Source organism: Podarcis pityusensis (genome assembly GCF_964106645.2).
Source record: "Podarcis pityusensis genome assembly, chromosome: 11".
NCBI classification, from domain to species: Eukaryota; Metazoa; Chordata; class Lepidosauria; order Squamata; family Lacertidae; genus Podarcis; species Podarcis pityusensis.
In genome coordinates this window covers 30,609,754-30,622,163 of record NC_138036.1, presented here as the reverse complement: position 1 = coordinate 30,622,163, position 12,410 = coordinate 30,609,754, and the positions used below count along the sequence as shown (strand labels likewise).

Genomic DNA, 12,410 nt, shown 5'->3' with positions numbered 1-12,410 from the left:
CTTGTTAAGTCTTTCTTTAAAGGAAGGTGATTTAGGGTGCAGTAAATGGTACTGCCAACCTAGCAATTTGAAAGCACATCAAAGTGCAAGTAGATAAATAGGTACCGTCCCAGTGGGAAGGTAAACGGTGTTTCTGTGCGCTGCTCTGGTTTCGCCAGAAGCGGCTTAGTCATGCTGGCCACATGACCCGGAAAAACTGTCTGCAGACAAACATTGGCTCTCTCGGCCAGTAAAGTGAGATGAGCGTTGCAACCCGAGAGTTGTTCGTGACTGGACTTAACTGTCAGGCTTCCCTGAATATGAGCAAGTGTGGCTCAGGTCAGTGCCTGTCTGTAGAGGTAGTGAGATAATTAAAATATTTGTCCTAATTGTTTTTGTTTAGAACTAGGTTGTTTTTCTGCAAAATTGCAAGTGATTTAGCTTTAACAAATTGTAGGTCTAAGAGAACTAGCTGTGTCTACAGACTGTGATCCCTGTTAAGACAGTCAGTTTTTGAGACTAGTCAGAGCAGATGAAGTGTCTCTCAGCACCACCAGCAGCAAGATACTACCAACAGCAAGTTGTATGCCATATGTAATAACAGTAGGCTCTGTGATTATTGTGGACAGTGTTCTGTACCTACTGCTCTGTTGTTGTTTAGTTGTTTAGTCGTGTCCAACTCTTCGTGACCCCATGGACCAGAGCACGCCAGGCACTTCTGTCTTCCACTGCCTCCCGCAGTTTGGTCAAACTCATGCTGGTAGCTTGGAGAACACTGTCCAACCATCTCGTCCTCTGTCGTCCCCTTCTCCTTGTGCCCTCCATCTTTCCCAACATCAGGGTCTTTTCCAGGGAGTCTTCTCATGAGGTGACCGAAGTATTGGAGCCTCAGCTTCAGGATCTGTCCTTCCAGTGAGCACTCGGGGCTGATTTCCATAAGAATGAATAGGTTTGATCTTCTTGTAGTCCATGGGACTCTCAAGAGTCTCCTCCAGCACCATAATTTAGAAGCATCAATTCTTTGGTGATCAGCCTTCTTTATGGTCCAGCTCTCACTTCCATACATCACTACTGGGAAAACCATAGCTTTTAACTATCCGGACCTTTGTCGGCAAGGTGATGTCTCTGCTTTTTAAGATGCTGTCTAGGTTTGTCATTGCTTTTCTCCCAAGAAGCAGGCCTCTTTTAATTTTGTGACTGCTGTCACCATCTGCAGTGATCATGGAACCCAAGAAAGTAAAATCTCTCAGTGCCTCCATTTCTTCCCCTTCTATTTGCTTCTGGTGAATATTCACAATATTCTCAATATATACATAGGTTGATAATTTAATAAATTTGTGCCTAGTTTATCTACCAAATGTACCTTTTTGAATGGCCCAGCATTGTTTGGAAGGTGGAACTGGCAACCTTGTACATGCATCCAAAATGCTGTATGCTTTAGGGCTGTGCTAAGCTTCATGGACATATATTAATTTTATTTAAAAAGGAAATTTGTCAAAAATCAATTTGCCCTGCTCAAAGCAATGTCTTGCTCACTTGGGTCAAATATATTGATCATTTCATTCATTATATTTATAGACCTGTTGTGTCTATTACATAATTGTATGCAAAACCTATTTCTCTCTCCATGCTTAACAGAAAGCACCAATCTAGTTTCATAGGCTACTGTTTGCATTTCTTCCTTTTTATTTGAAAGTCTATATGGCATTAATTTTCCTATAGGGTAGGATGTTTTGCTCCATAACAGAACTTTTAACAGGTCTGTGATGAATAAGCATTCCGATAAGTGTAGTTTGTCCCACTACTGAATCTCTACACTTGTAATCTACAGTATTTTGTTCACTATTTCACTGCTGTGGAATGTGGATGACAGCAATTAACTCGGGCAGACTTTGAAACAGTACTGGTGAAATTTATGGAACACACAGCTGCTGATGGGCGTAATTTCTTTATGCAAACCTCCCCACCTCTTCCTGCTACGAAATCTCCAGCTGTTTGCAGCTGTACAAAACCTCCACAACCAGAGGTAGTCTATCTCTGAATACAACTTGCTGGAGCCACACAGCAAGGGGAAACCTTTTACCTTTACTACCCTTGCTTGTGAGCACCAGTGCAATGGAATCGGTTAAGAATGGTCCTGCAGAAGGTGTTGGACTACAACTCCCATTATCTACGAGTGCTGGCTGGGAGTTGCCATCATCTAGACCAGGGTTTCTCAAACATGGGTCTCCAGCTGTTCTAGGGCTACAACTCCCACCATCCCTAGCTAGCAGTGGTCAGGGATGATAGCAATTGTAGTCCACAAACAGCTGGAGACCCAGGTTTGGGAAACACTGAAGGGGCCAAACTTCTCCACGCAGCACCACAAAGCTGGTGTGAACTTCTGCCACTCGCACGCCTGCTAAAAAGTCAGAAGAACGTTGCCCCCAAAAGAAGGCAGCCTTCTTTTAAAGGGACGGAAAAAAAGACACTCCTCCGGAAGGCGGGAAGGGATTTGGAACAGAGGACGAGAGAGGGCCGGCTTGTCGGTTTCCACAATCCCCTCCTGTTCCCTTCGCCTGCCTCTTCCATTGGTCTGAGGTACCAGGAAGAAGCAGGCGGCGCCGCGCGAGGGGAAGGCCTCGTGCTGCCTAGGCCTCGCTCCGTCTCTCTATTGGGCGACGCGGGGGGAGTGGCCGTGAGGTTGGTCCCAGGCCCGGGAAGTTGTTCCTCCGCCGCCCGCCCTTCCTCCCCCGGCCGCCGCGATGTTACCGGGCCTGAAATGCCGCGTCTGCACGCTCTTTCGCTGCCCGCGCGCGGCCGCGGCTGCCCTCCGCCGCGCTTACCATGGGGACAAGGTGGCCACGGTGGGCTCTCAGCCCGACGTCGCCTCCCCGGTTTATCAGGTAGGCCGAGGAGGAGCAGGGGAGGAGACCCGCTTCCTTTTGGTTTTTTCCTTTTATTTTAAAGGAGGTTGAGGTAGTCCACACACGCGCGCCCCCGCGCGGAAGGGCTCCCAGGTGAGCTCGCGCGGGGTTCCTAGATGCGCACCTTCGCTTGCTCGTACCTGACGCGGTCCTAGTTTAAAAAGCTTGCCCCTTTCCACGCAGGGAAAGAGGGGGCTTGTGTGCCTTTTTGGCGGCTAGAAGCCTTCTTCTCAATATGGAGAACCATATCTAGCAACTCGGAGTGTGTGTGTGTCTGTAGGTCCTAAAGGTAGTCCGAATCAGCGTGGAAGCCTTGTCCCATAGCTTCACACTTGGCATTTTCTCTCACTTGGCAGCGCAACACGCCTGCCACGCCTTCTTGCCACATTAGCCTAGTTTGGCAGGGAGATAGGCAGCGGTGTAGTGGAGCAGAAGCTCATCCTTACAACTGCGAGCTATCAATAAGGTGGCTGTTCTATTTCTCCAAAGAGCAGCACTAAGCAGCATAATCTCTCTCCCCCACCCCCATTTTTAGAAGGCAATATGTTCTAGAGCAGTCACGTTGCGAACCCGAGAGGATGCTTCAGAGAAACTAGAATTTCAAAATGGGTGTCACATGCTCTGATCTCCTTGACCCCACCAGCAATCAAATCAAATAGCTTGATGTAAGGGAGAAGCACTCCCTTCAGGAACTTGGGTCCCAATTTGTTACCCCTTTTTACACTAACATAAGCACCTTCCATGCTGACAGCTTCTAGGAGCACAGGTGAGAGCTGAGTGCAGGGTGGCGACCAAAGGTGGACACCCTACTCCAGAGGTACTACCTCTCATCTAACACCCCATACACTCACAGCTTTGGCTGACTGGCTAAACCAGGTGGAGGTAGCTGTTGGGTCTCAAACCTTACACGAGTTAGGGTTTCACCTGCATGCGAAAATGGGCTCTGGTGGATTGAGCAGACAAGACCAATAGTGGTTCCAAGGGTTAAGAAGCCGGTTTTTGCATGTGCTGCAGAGGGAAGTAAGGGACAGATGGGTCTTGTCAACGCGAGAGAAGGAAAACTCTGATTCTAAATCTCTGTAGACTTGTGGGATATGTTTAGGAGAAGAAAAGGCTAAAGCCCTGCGCAAATCTGGAGTACAGTCCCTATGACAGTTGGATGGTGCCTTGTACACTTCCTTCTGGCAACTCCTACAGCCAAGCTCGTGCCCAATATATTGCTCTACTTTCCTTTGGACCACATCAGTGAGGCCTAGAGAGCAGTCTTGTCATCTGGGCAGCCCAGGGCTTCCATACGCACTGCCCAGACTTGTGCCCCAGGGAGGTCACTTTGGTGCTGCTAATGCAGCAGTTTGACTTCACCCCCGAGGGCACACTCCATTGTCTCTCAAGACAGATGGATGCCAACAAGCACCATAGGCAGCCAATGAAAAGCCTTCCAAATTGGTATTATATGGCTTGGATGTGTTGAACCAAGTAAGAGTCTTGTGGCTACATTTTGCACTGACCGCAGCTTCTGGACTGCCTTCAAGGGTAATTATTGGCCTTTTGGAGCATGTTGAAGACATTTTTCCTTCGGTAGGCCAGGTTTTTATCCCAGCTGGTATCTGTGTTGGATTTGAGTGGATTTTATATATGTGGCATTGTTGTTTTAAATTGCTATACACTCCCCCCCCCCCAAATTGCTTTTATAAATGCAAATGTTTCAACTGTTGCTCTCTCTATATTCCTATTGTATTATAAATCACTTAGGATGCCACATGTGAAGTAATTCTTAAATGAAATAAATCATAACAACTAGTCTGACATAGTAGGGTTTAGCAGCTAGTGGATCTGGCACCTAGTTGAGCATGGAAGGTTTTGTGGCTGTGGCAGTGTGGCTTGCTGGAAGTCCATTTGGGACTTCCATTCACTCCTTTGTAATTAGTTGCTTGTTAGTGCTCTGCAGGATCTCATTGTGAGTCTTGATTAGTTTTGGATTTTCTTTTTAAATTATTTAAAAGGAAGTTTCAAGTGAATGGCCAAGGCAAGCCAGATGTATCCAGTTATGCTTAATAAACAACTATTCATGGGTATATCTAGTATAACATTCAAGGAGCAAGATGGCCCATGTTGTTAGCTGTTGAACAGGTGTAACTATTATTAATGAAGGTCATAATATGTACACTTCTTTTCACCAGCATGTGAGGTTCCTTCCATGAGGTGCTCATACTCTGAGCAAATGTAATATGGCAAGATACTGTGCAAACTCAGAAACGGTGCAGCGACAATCATGAGTTGCCCTTCTTGATCTTTATTGTTTGTTCATTTCTGAAGATTTAACAAGACAGGGTGGAAGATAGTTTTCAAGCCAGGATAGATGGAAAAGTAGTTTGGTAAGACAGAAAGCGTATGTGTTAGTTCAGGAATCTAAATTCATTGATGAGGTCACAGGGACAGAACTGGCAGCAGATTCCTGTAATGCACCATTTGTTTTTCCTGTGTGTTAATAATTATACATTTAGTTTTCATTGTCAAACTAAAGAGAAAATAATAATGGATTCAATTACATTTTGTTGTGGCTACATGAAGTTCATAGTTCTTTTCAGATCCCATTGTACATGATTCATTAAATACAAAGATCCAGTTTGTATATAATGCCAAACCATGGCTTATCCCTTGCATGAATCAAGCTTGGGCTTAGGCACCCTGATTCCTTTGCTGACTTTTCGCTTTGGGCACATCATAGTTTTCTGTTACACATCAACAAACTGGTTTGCATTTGCCCTTCAGATCATGGCTTCCAGTTCTCATTTGGAGAGCAAGCATGTCGTTTCCTGCTTTGGTTATAACAGTATACCATGGCTTGCCAATTCAGCTATAACAGTAGGGAATTGGCACATGCAAGGAGAGGAAGGAATTTGCGAGACTGAGGCTTCCTTAAGGGAGCTTTGGATTGGCAATTCTCAAACGGCAACCTATGATTCCCTATATCAAGCCATATTTGAAACTTGGGAGACTTCAAAAAACTGAGCAGAAAACTGACATTTTATTTTACAAATGGGAGAAAGAACCAGAAATCCCTCTAGGCATGTATAAGTCCTTGACTGCGGCCAAAGTAGATCTCTGAATCCAAACTATAGTGGATAAAACTAGAAATAACTTATGAAAAAGGAGACCGTTGCTGCTGTGTAGCTTCAGATGAAATAAATAGTATAAAAAGTTTCTTATTCATCCTATTTTTATCATTCTGTAAGAGCATTCTAACATCAATAGAGTGATGGAATGTAAAATATAATTTAAGCATAAGTAGTTCCTTTTTAAGGCTTGACAGGTATGAATAACTGAGGCAGAGACTAACCCATGGTCATTGTTCAGAATGTAGGGTTTATTTTATACACTTACACACTTTATACCCCTCCCTCCACTGCTCTTCTTGTGACTAAACTGGCATTACAAGCTTTCGTTTGTTGCCCACGAAATGCCATTATTATTAGTACAAAAGGGCATGTTAACTTGAATTGGCTGCATGGAAAATGCAGAATAGTCAAAACTTATATTATCAAAACAGATTTCATTGTCTTAGTTATCCTTGACTTCGATCCAGAGAGTTTCTTTTGGTACACAGAAGTGGGTGAACACATTTATTTTTTTGTGTCATTCATGCTGGTTTGGGACATCCTGCTGCATTTGTCAGCCTGGCCCTCTTTCTTTCTTTCTTTCTGTTCATCATTATTACCATCTGTCTATTCATATCCCACCTCTGCAATATTGTGGCCAAAGCATCTCATAGTTTATCAAATGGGCAAATAAAATGAAACATATGAACAATACAAAAAAACACCTGGTGTCAGTAAGCAAGTACATAATAAAAATCAATGCAACTCTACAAATAAAATTGCCTAACTCAAGAGCGTAAACCTAGTTGGGAGCGAGAATAAAACCTAACATGGGAATAACAACAGCATATAAGGCCAACTGGATCTCAGTTCCACAAGGTAACAGGATCTTCCCCATATTTAACCTGTACACCTTTGTTGGTAGCCTCACCTCTCACTTGAGACAGTCTTTCTCCTAGCACTCATTTGGCATGTTCTCTCACTTCCCCAGCTCTGATATGGGGAAGTAAAGATTATCTTTCCTCCTTCAAGCCCCATGTATATTCAATCTTCTCCAGCCAGCAACTCTTCCAGGCAAGCTATTTAAGGCACCACGGTTGTAGTGGTGGAAAAAAGCAGGTGGAAATGCTCTGGCTCTTGATTTTGGTCTCCTCACCAAGCAGCTCTTCTGGCAAAGCTGTCAGGGCAGTTAAAGAGTAAGTAGATAATATTTGTGGATAAAATAAAACAAATAACAGCATATGTTCCTTAAAAAATAAATTAGAAAGCCTGGGAGAATAAAAATGTAGTTTTCTGACAGCTGAAAAAATGGTTTGGCACCAGGTGAATCCCCCTCTGAGAAGGCTTTCTTTTTGGTTGCTACCCGGAGGAGAGCCTTTGAAGATGGCTTTAATGCACAGTAATTGACAGTGGTATTTGGTGTGTGCGAACTTCTGAAACTCTGGGATAAATACACAAAAGAGAAACAAGTATAAAGAAAATGCAGTTAAAACAATGGATCAATTGAAATGTATTTAATAAGCCTTTAGCCAGCTTTAACAACATGTTTTAGAAAAGTGGTTTATAAACATAATTGTTCAATAGTGAAGAAAAGGGGGTGGGATTTATTGTCTCTGGTTAAACATTTTCATAAGTTAACCTGTTGAAACATTCTCCACCAGGAAAACTATGAACGGATGAAGGCATTAGTAACAGAACTCCAACAGCAATCTGAAAAAATCAGGTTTGGTATGTCCTGTTTTTCTCCTATTAGAGCATCGTATAATTGGAAACTGGTTGTATTTGGCCTTCAGTATCAGAAGGTCAGCGATTCGAATCCCCGCAACGGGGTGAACTCCCTTTGCTCAGTCCCTGCTCCTGCCAACCTAGCAGTTCGAAAGCACATCAAAGTGCAAGTAGATAAATAGGTACTGCTCCGGCGGAAAGGTAAACAGCGTTTCCGTGCGCTGCTCTGGTTTCGCCAGAAGCGGCTTAGTCATGCTGGCCACATGACCCGGAAGCTGTACGCTGGCTCCCTCGGCCAATAAAGCGAGATGAGCGTCGCATCCCCAGAGTCGGCCACGACTGGACCTAATGGTCAGGGGTCCCTTTACCTTTACCATGATAAAATGTCATTGCTTTAGGACTTAATAGAAAAAGACAGAAATAGTATCATTTAACAGTTGTTTAGCATCAGTGTAATATATTACAAATACAAGTAACAGAAGTTTATGAAAATAATGCATCTTTTATTAATGTCTTTGATTATAAAATAGTATTGATTATTGCTAAAGGGCGTGAGCTATTTGTTCAGCTGCATGCACAAGGAATAATAAAAGATCTTGCATGACAGGTGGTGGAGAGAAGGCACGGAAGCTTCACACATCAAGAGGAAAATTGTTACCTAGAGAAAGAATTGACAGACTCATAGATCCTGGGTGGGTACTTCCTTCTTCATAATTAATATTTTAATGTACAGGATGTTTAAGTTAGCAGATTGCTTTGTTTCCAAGATTTTAACGTCATGGTAAACCATTTCAGATTGTATTAGAATTTAGTCATTTGGAAATACAAATATTGTGTACTTATGTTGTTTTGGTAGCTATCATTAAGCAGGGTCTATAAACTATGTCTGTGCTTGGTAACCAGCTGTGAAGTCAGTACTATCATGATTGTTCTTGTTAGCATCTGTCAGTCTTGGGAGACAATGGAAGAGTGCGCCTTCAGGGGTAAAGTCACACCGTTGGAGGGTTACAGCGCCTGCTGTAGATAGCACAATAATATTATATGAATTTATCAACATTTAAAAGCAAGTAAACTGAGCCTAAGCTCTGGGGAAATGGAGGCACTGTGCATTGGTGGCTCCTGTGTCTGGGAGATTAGCTGTTTGTCTGTTCTGGATGGGGTTGCACTTCCTCTGAAAGAACAGGTACTTGGAGTTCAGGGTTGCTCCTGGAATCGTCTTTGTCTCTGGCGGCTCAAGTAGCCTCAGTGGCTAGGAGTGTCTTTTACCAGCTATTGTTGGTATGCTCACTACGGCTGTCCTTGAGCAGGGATAATCTAGCCACAGTGATTCATGCATCGGTAACTGCAAGACTCAGTTACTGCAATCTGCTCTTCAGCCCAGTCTGGAGGCTCCAGCTCAGGCATAGGCAAACTCCGGCCCTCCAGATGTTTGGGACTACAATTCCCATCATCCCTGACCTCTGGTCCTGTGAGCTAGGGATGATGGGAATTGTAGTCCCAAACATCTGGAGGGCCGGAGTTTGCCTATGCCTGCTCCAACTAGTGCAAAATGCTGCAACTTAGAATGTTGATGCTGGCAGACAATTGCCAATACAGTGGTACGTCGGGTTAAGTACTTAATTCATTCCGGGGGTCCGTTCTTAACCTGAAACTGTTCTTAACCTGAAGCACCACTTTAGCTAATGGGGCCTCCTGCTGCTGCCGCGCCGCCAGAGCAAGATTTCTGTTCTCATCCTGAAGCAAAGTTCTTAACCCGAGGTACTATTTCTGGGTTAGCGGAGTCTGTAACCTGAAGCGTATGTAACCTGAGGTACCACTGTATATGACTCCAGTGCTCAAAAACCTTGTGCTGCCTTCTCATCCACTACTGGACTCAGTTCAAAGTTCTTAAATTAATTTGCATGGCCCGTAGCCGCCTGGGTCCGGGATGGGGCTTTACTTGTGGCCTTGCCCCATATATACCCACTTGACAGCTTCAGTCTGCAGAACTGGCACTGTTACAGGTGCTACATAATACTCATTCTACTGTTGTAAGAAATTTATCTTAGTGTGGCAGCACCCACACTTTGGAACTCCCTACCTATTAACACCAGGCCTATTAACAATATGCTTATTTTAATTTTCTAAAAAATATAATGACAAAATATGGCCAGTTCTTCAGGGAGCCCTGTGAAAATTTAAAGAATGAACTTATTTCTAGCATGAGTTTTTATATGCCGGGGTAGACAGTTCGGTGCCTCCAGATACTGTTGGACTACAACTCCCATCATCCTTGACCATTGGTTATGTTGGCTTGGGCTGATGGGATATGTAGTCCAGCAAAATCTGCATGGTACCACATTGCTTACCATTGCTATAGAATTTATGTCTCAGCTTCAGTTTTTTTCCTAACCTGGCAAATTGTTTGCTCCTCTAACAGCTTCCATGAAAATTATCTGACCCAATTCATGGTATCATAAGCAAATACCACTTTTCTGTGAGATAACTCAAAATTTGGCAAGCTGTAAAGCTTACTTTATATGTTGTGTGAGAATGGAAAGGTGGAACAAAAATTCCAAATAAGTAATACACATAATTAGAATATGTTTTTGGAGCCAATCTATGAGCTTGAAAAGTTACCTACCTAAAATGCTTCATACGACTTATGTGCCTGAGATTTCTAAAAAAAATCTTTTCCCAGGTCTCCGTTCCTGGAGTTCTCCCAGTTTGCAGGTTACCAGTTGTATGGCGATGAAGAGGTACCAGCAGGTGGCATCATTACAGGCATCGGACGGGTGTCAGGGTGAGAACTGTTACTATCTGTGCTTTTTGTGGGTTGCAACTCTGGCTTTCTGACAGTTTGCAAAATGTCAGAAAACAATCTCAAGAGATCACAATTCATAGGTCTTTTTATTTTCCAGAATTACTGTGTTACTGTGTAATAAGAGCTGTTTCTGAAGATTCATTAGCAGCATATCAGATGCAGCAATGTCACCTTCAGTTTAAGTGTAATAGATGTTTGTGTAACACTCTCTGTCATGATACAGGACTAATGGAAACCTTTTATCAGATATGATTGGCATTGGATACCTAAGTGTGTTTATTTGGATGAAAGCTTGTGGATTTCAGTCTTGTTAGGATTAAGGCTAGCAATTCTCTTACTCAACTGGGAAAGATTTAGTCGCTGAAAATCATTTGTGTTTCAGAGTGGAATGTTTGATTATTGCAAATGATGCAACTGTCAAAGGTGGAACATACTATCCAATCACTGTAAAGAAGCACCTGCGTGCTCAAGAAATCGCAATGCAGAATCATCTCCCTTGTCTATATTTAGGTAAGTTCTCTTGTAAACACTATTATTAACTGATATGTTAGGGTTGGAGGCAGGCTATATTTTTAAGAGTAGGCTGTCAATGACAATTTTTTTTTTACCCTTCTAGTGGTTGGGCTGTGGAGCCATAGTGCTTTTACTCACCAAAATGTGGTTAAGGAAGCTCAGTTATGGTTTGGCTTGGTGTAAGAATTGACAAAACATCAGCTGGCAATTCTGAATAGGAAACTCTTGTTTGAAGTGGGTTTGGAAATCAAGGTTTGCTCTAACAAATGTTTGGCATTATGTCTGATTTGGCAACCATACTTATATTCATCAAAGGCTGCTACACCATGGATGATGGGAATGAATTTCTCAAGCTGCATGCTGAAGACAGAAAACAAATGCACACTAGTAGCTTTAAACTGTAGTTTGTCTGTTGTATGTCTGTTTATTTTTCTTTTATCCCACCTTTTCTCGCAAGAGAGCCCGATGCAGTTAACAACTTTCATGAACACCACTCACAGTTTTTTATACCATAAACTATAATGGGTGCAAACTAAGCTTAGATTTGGTGCTTAAATTAAGCCTCTGTGTGTGCGTCCTTCTTGGAAACGGCAAACTTTTTGTACACATTACATACTGTTTAAACAATTCAGAGCAGTACAGTGGAGCAAAGTATCGAGCACAAATATCAAATTGCAAATCAGGCTGTACGTTTCTAATGCTTCATCTAAGCATCCAACAAGGCTAGGCTTTAAGCAACTGTTGTCCAGAGTAAAGCTGCCTGTTTTTCCTTTTTCAGGTGCTGGAGCCCACCCTGTTCTTCCCTTCAGTGGCACTTGCTTAGATAAAGGGCTGTAGGCTGGAGGCAAGCACAACCTTTCGTCCAAGCAATTGTCATATAAGGGTTCTGGCTTGCAGTGACAGTGGCTGATTAAAGACTTTGGACAGGGGAAGAAAGCAAATGCCTTTTCTTGCCTCAAACATCTATAATTTGTCAGTGTCCTCCTCACAGGGAATAATGGTTTCTAGTAATGTTTAGATAAATACGTTGTTTATCAATGTTCAATCTTTATTTTAACTTAGTTGACTCTGGAGGTGCAAACTTACCACGCCAGGCAGAAGTGTTTCCCGATCGTGATCATTTTGGTAGAATTTTCTATAACCAAGCACGCATGTCTTCACAAAGAATTCCACAGGTAACTTTATTTGAGAATAAAAGCAGGAATATAATTAAGCTGGATTGTAAAGGTAACTATATAGGCAGTGACATGCATCATATGGAATTGAGTACTAAATAATTTTCAGTTACAATGGAAAATTTCAATTAAAAGTCATCCTTGCTATTTAGGACACTCATGAATTTCTTATCTCAGTTTATCACATTAGTGTTTGTCTCTTGTGTGTATT

At 42.8% G+C, this 12,410-nt stretch overlaps 1 protein-coding gene across 1 annotated transcript in view; it reads left to right on the top strand.

Annotated features, from left to right (window-relative positions):
- Window positions 1-2,642: 2,642 nt before the first annotated feature.
- Window positions 2,643-12,410, top strand: part of MCCC2 (methylcrotonyl-CoA carboxylase subunit 2) — a 29,719-nt gene continuing 19,951 nt past the window's right edge. Inside the window, exons 1-6 of the mRNA XM_080972773.1 lie at window positions 2,643-2,864; window positions 7,645-7,711; window positions 8,316-8,400; window positions 10,389-10,490; window positions 10,894-11,021; window positions 12,087-12,199. Coding sequence (XP_080828899.1) covers window positions 2,724-2,864; window positions 7,645-7,711; window positions 8,316-8,400; window positions 10,389-10,490; window positions 10,894-11,021; window positions 12,087-12,199 — 636 coding nt within the window. The 5' untranslated portion in view covers window positions 2,643-2,723. The remainder of the gene's footprint in view (window positions 2,865-7,644; window positions 7,712-8,315; window positions 8,401-10,388; window positions 10,491-10,893; window positions 11,022-12,086; window positions 12,200-12,410) is intronic.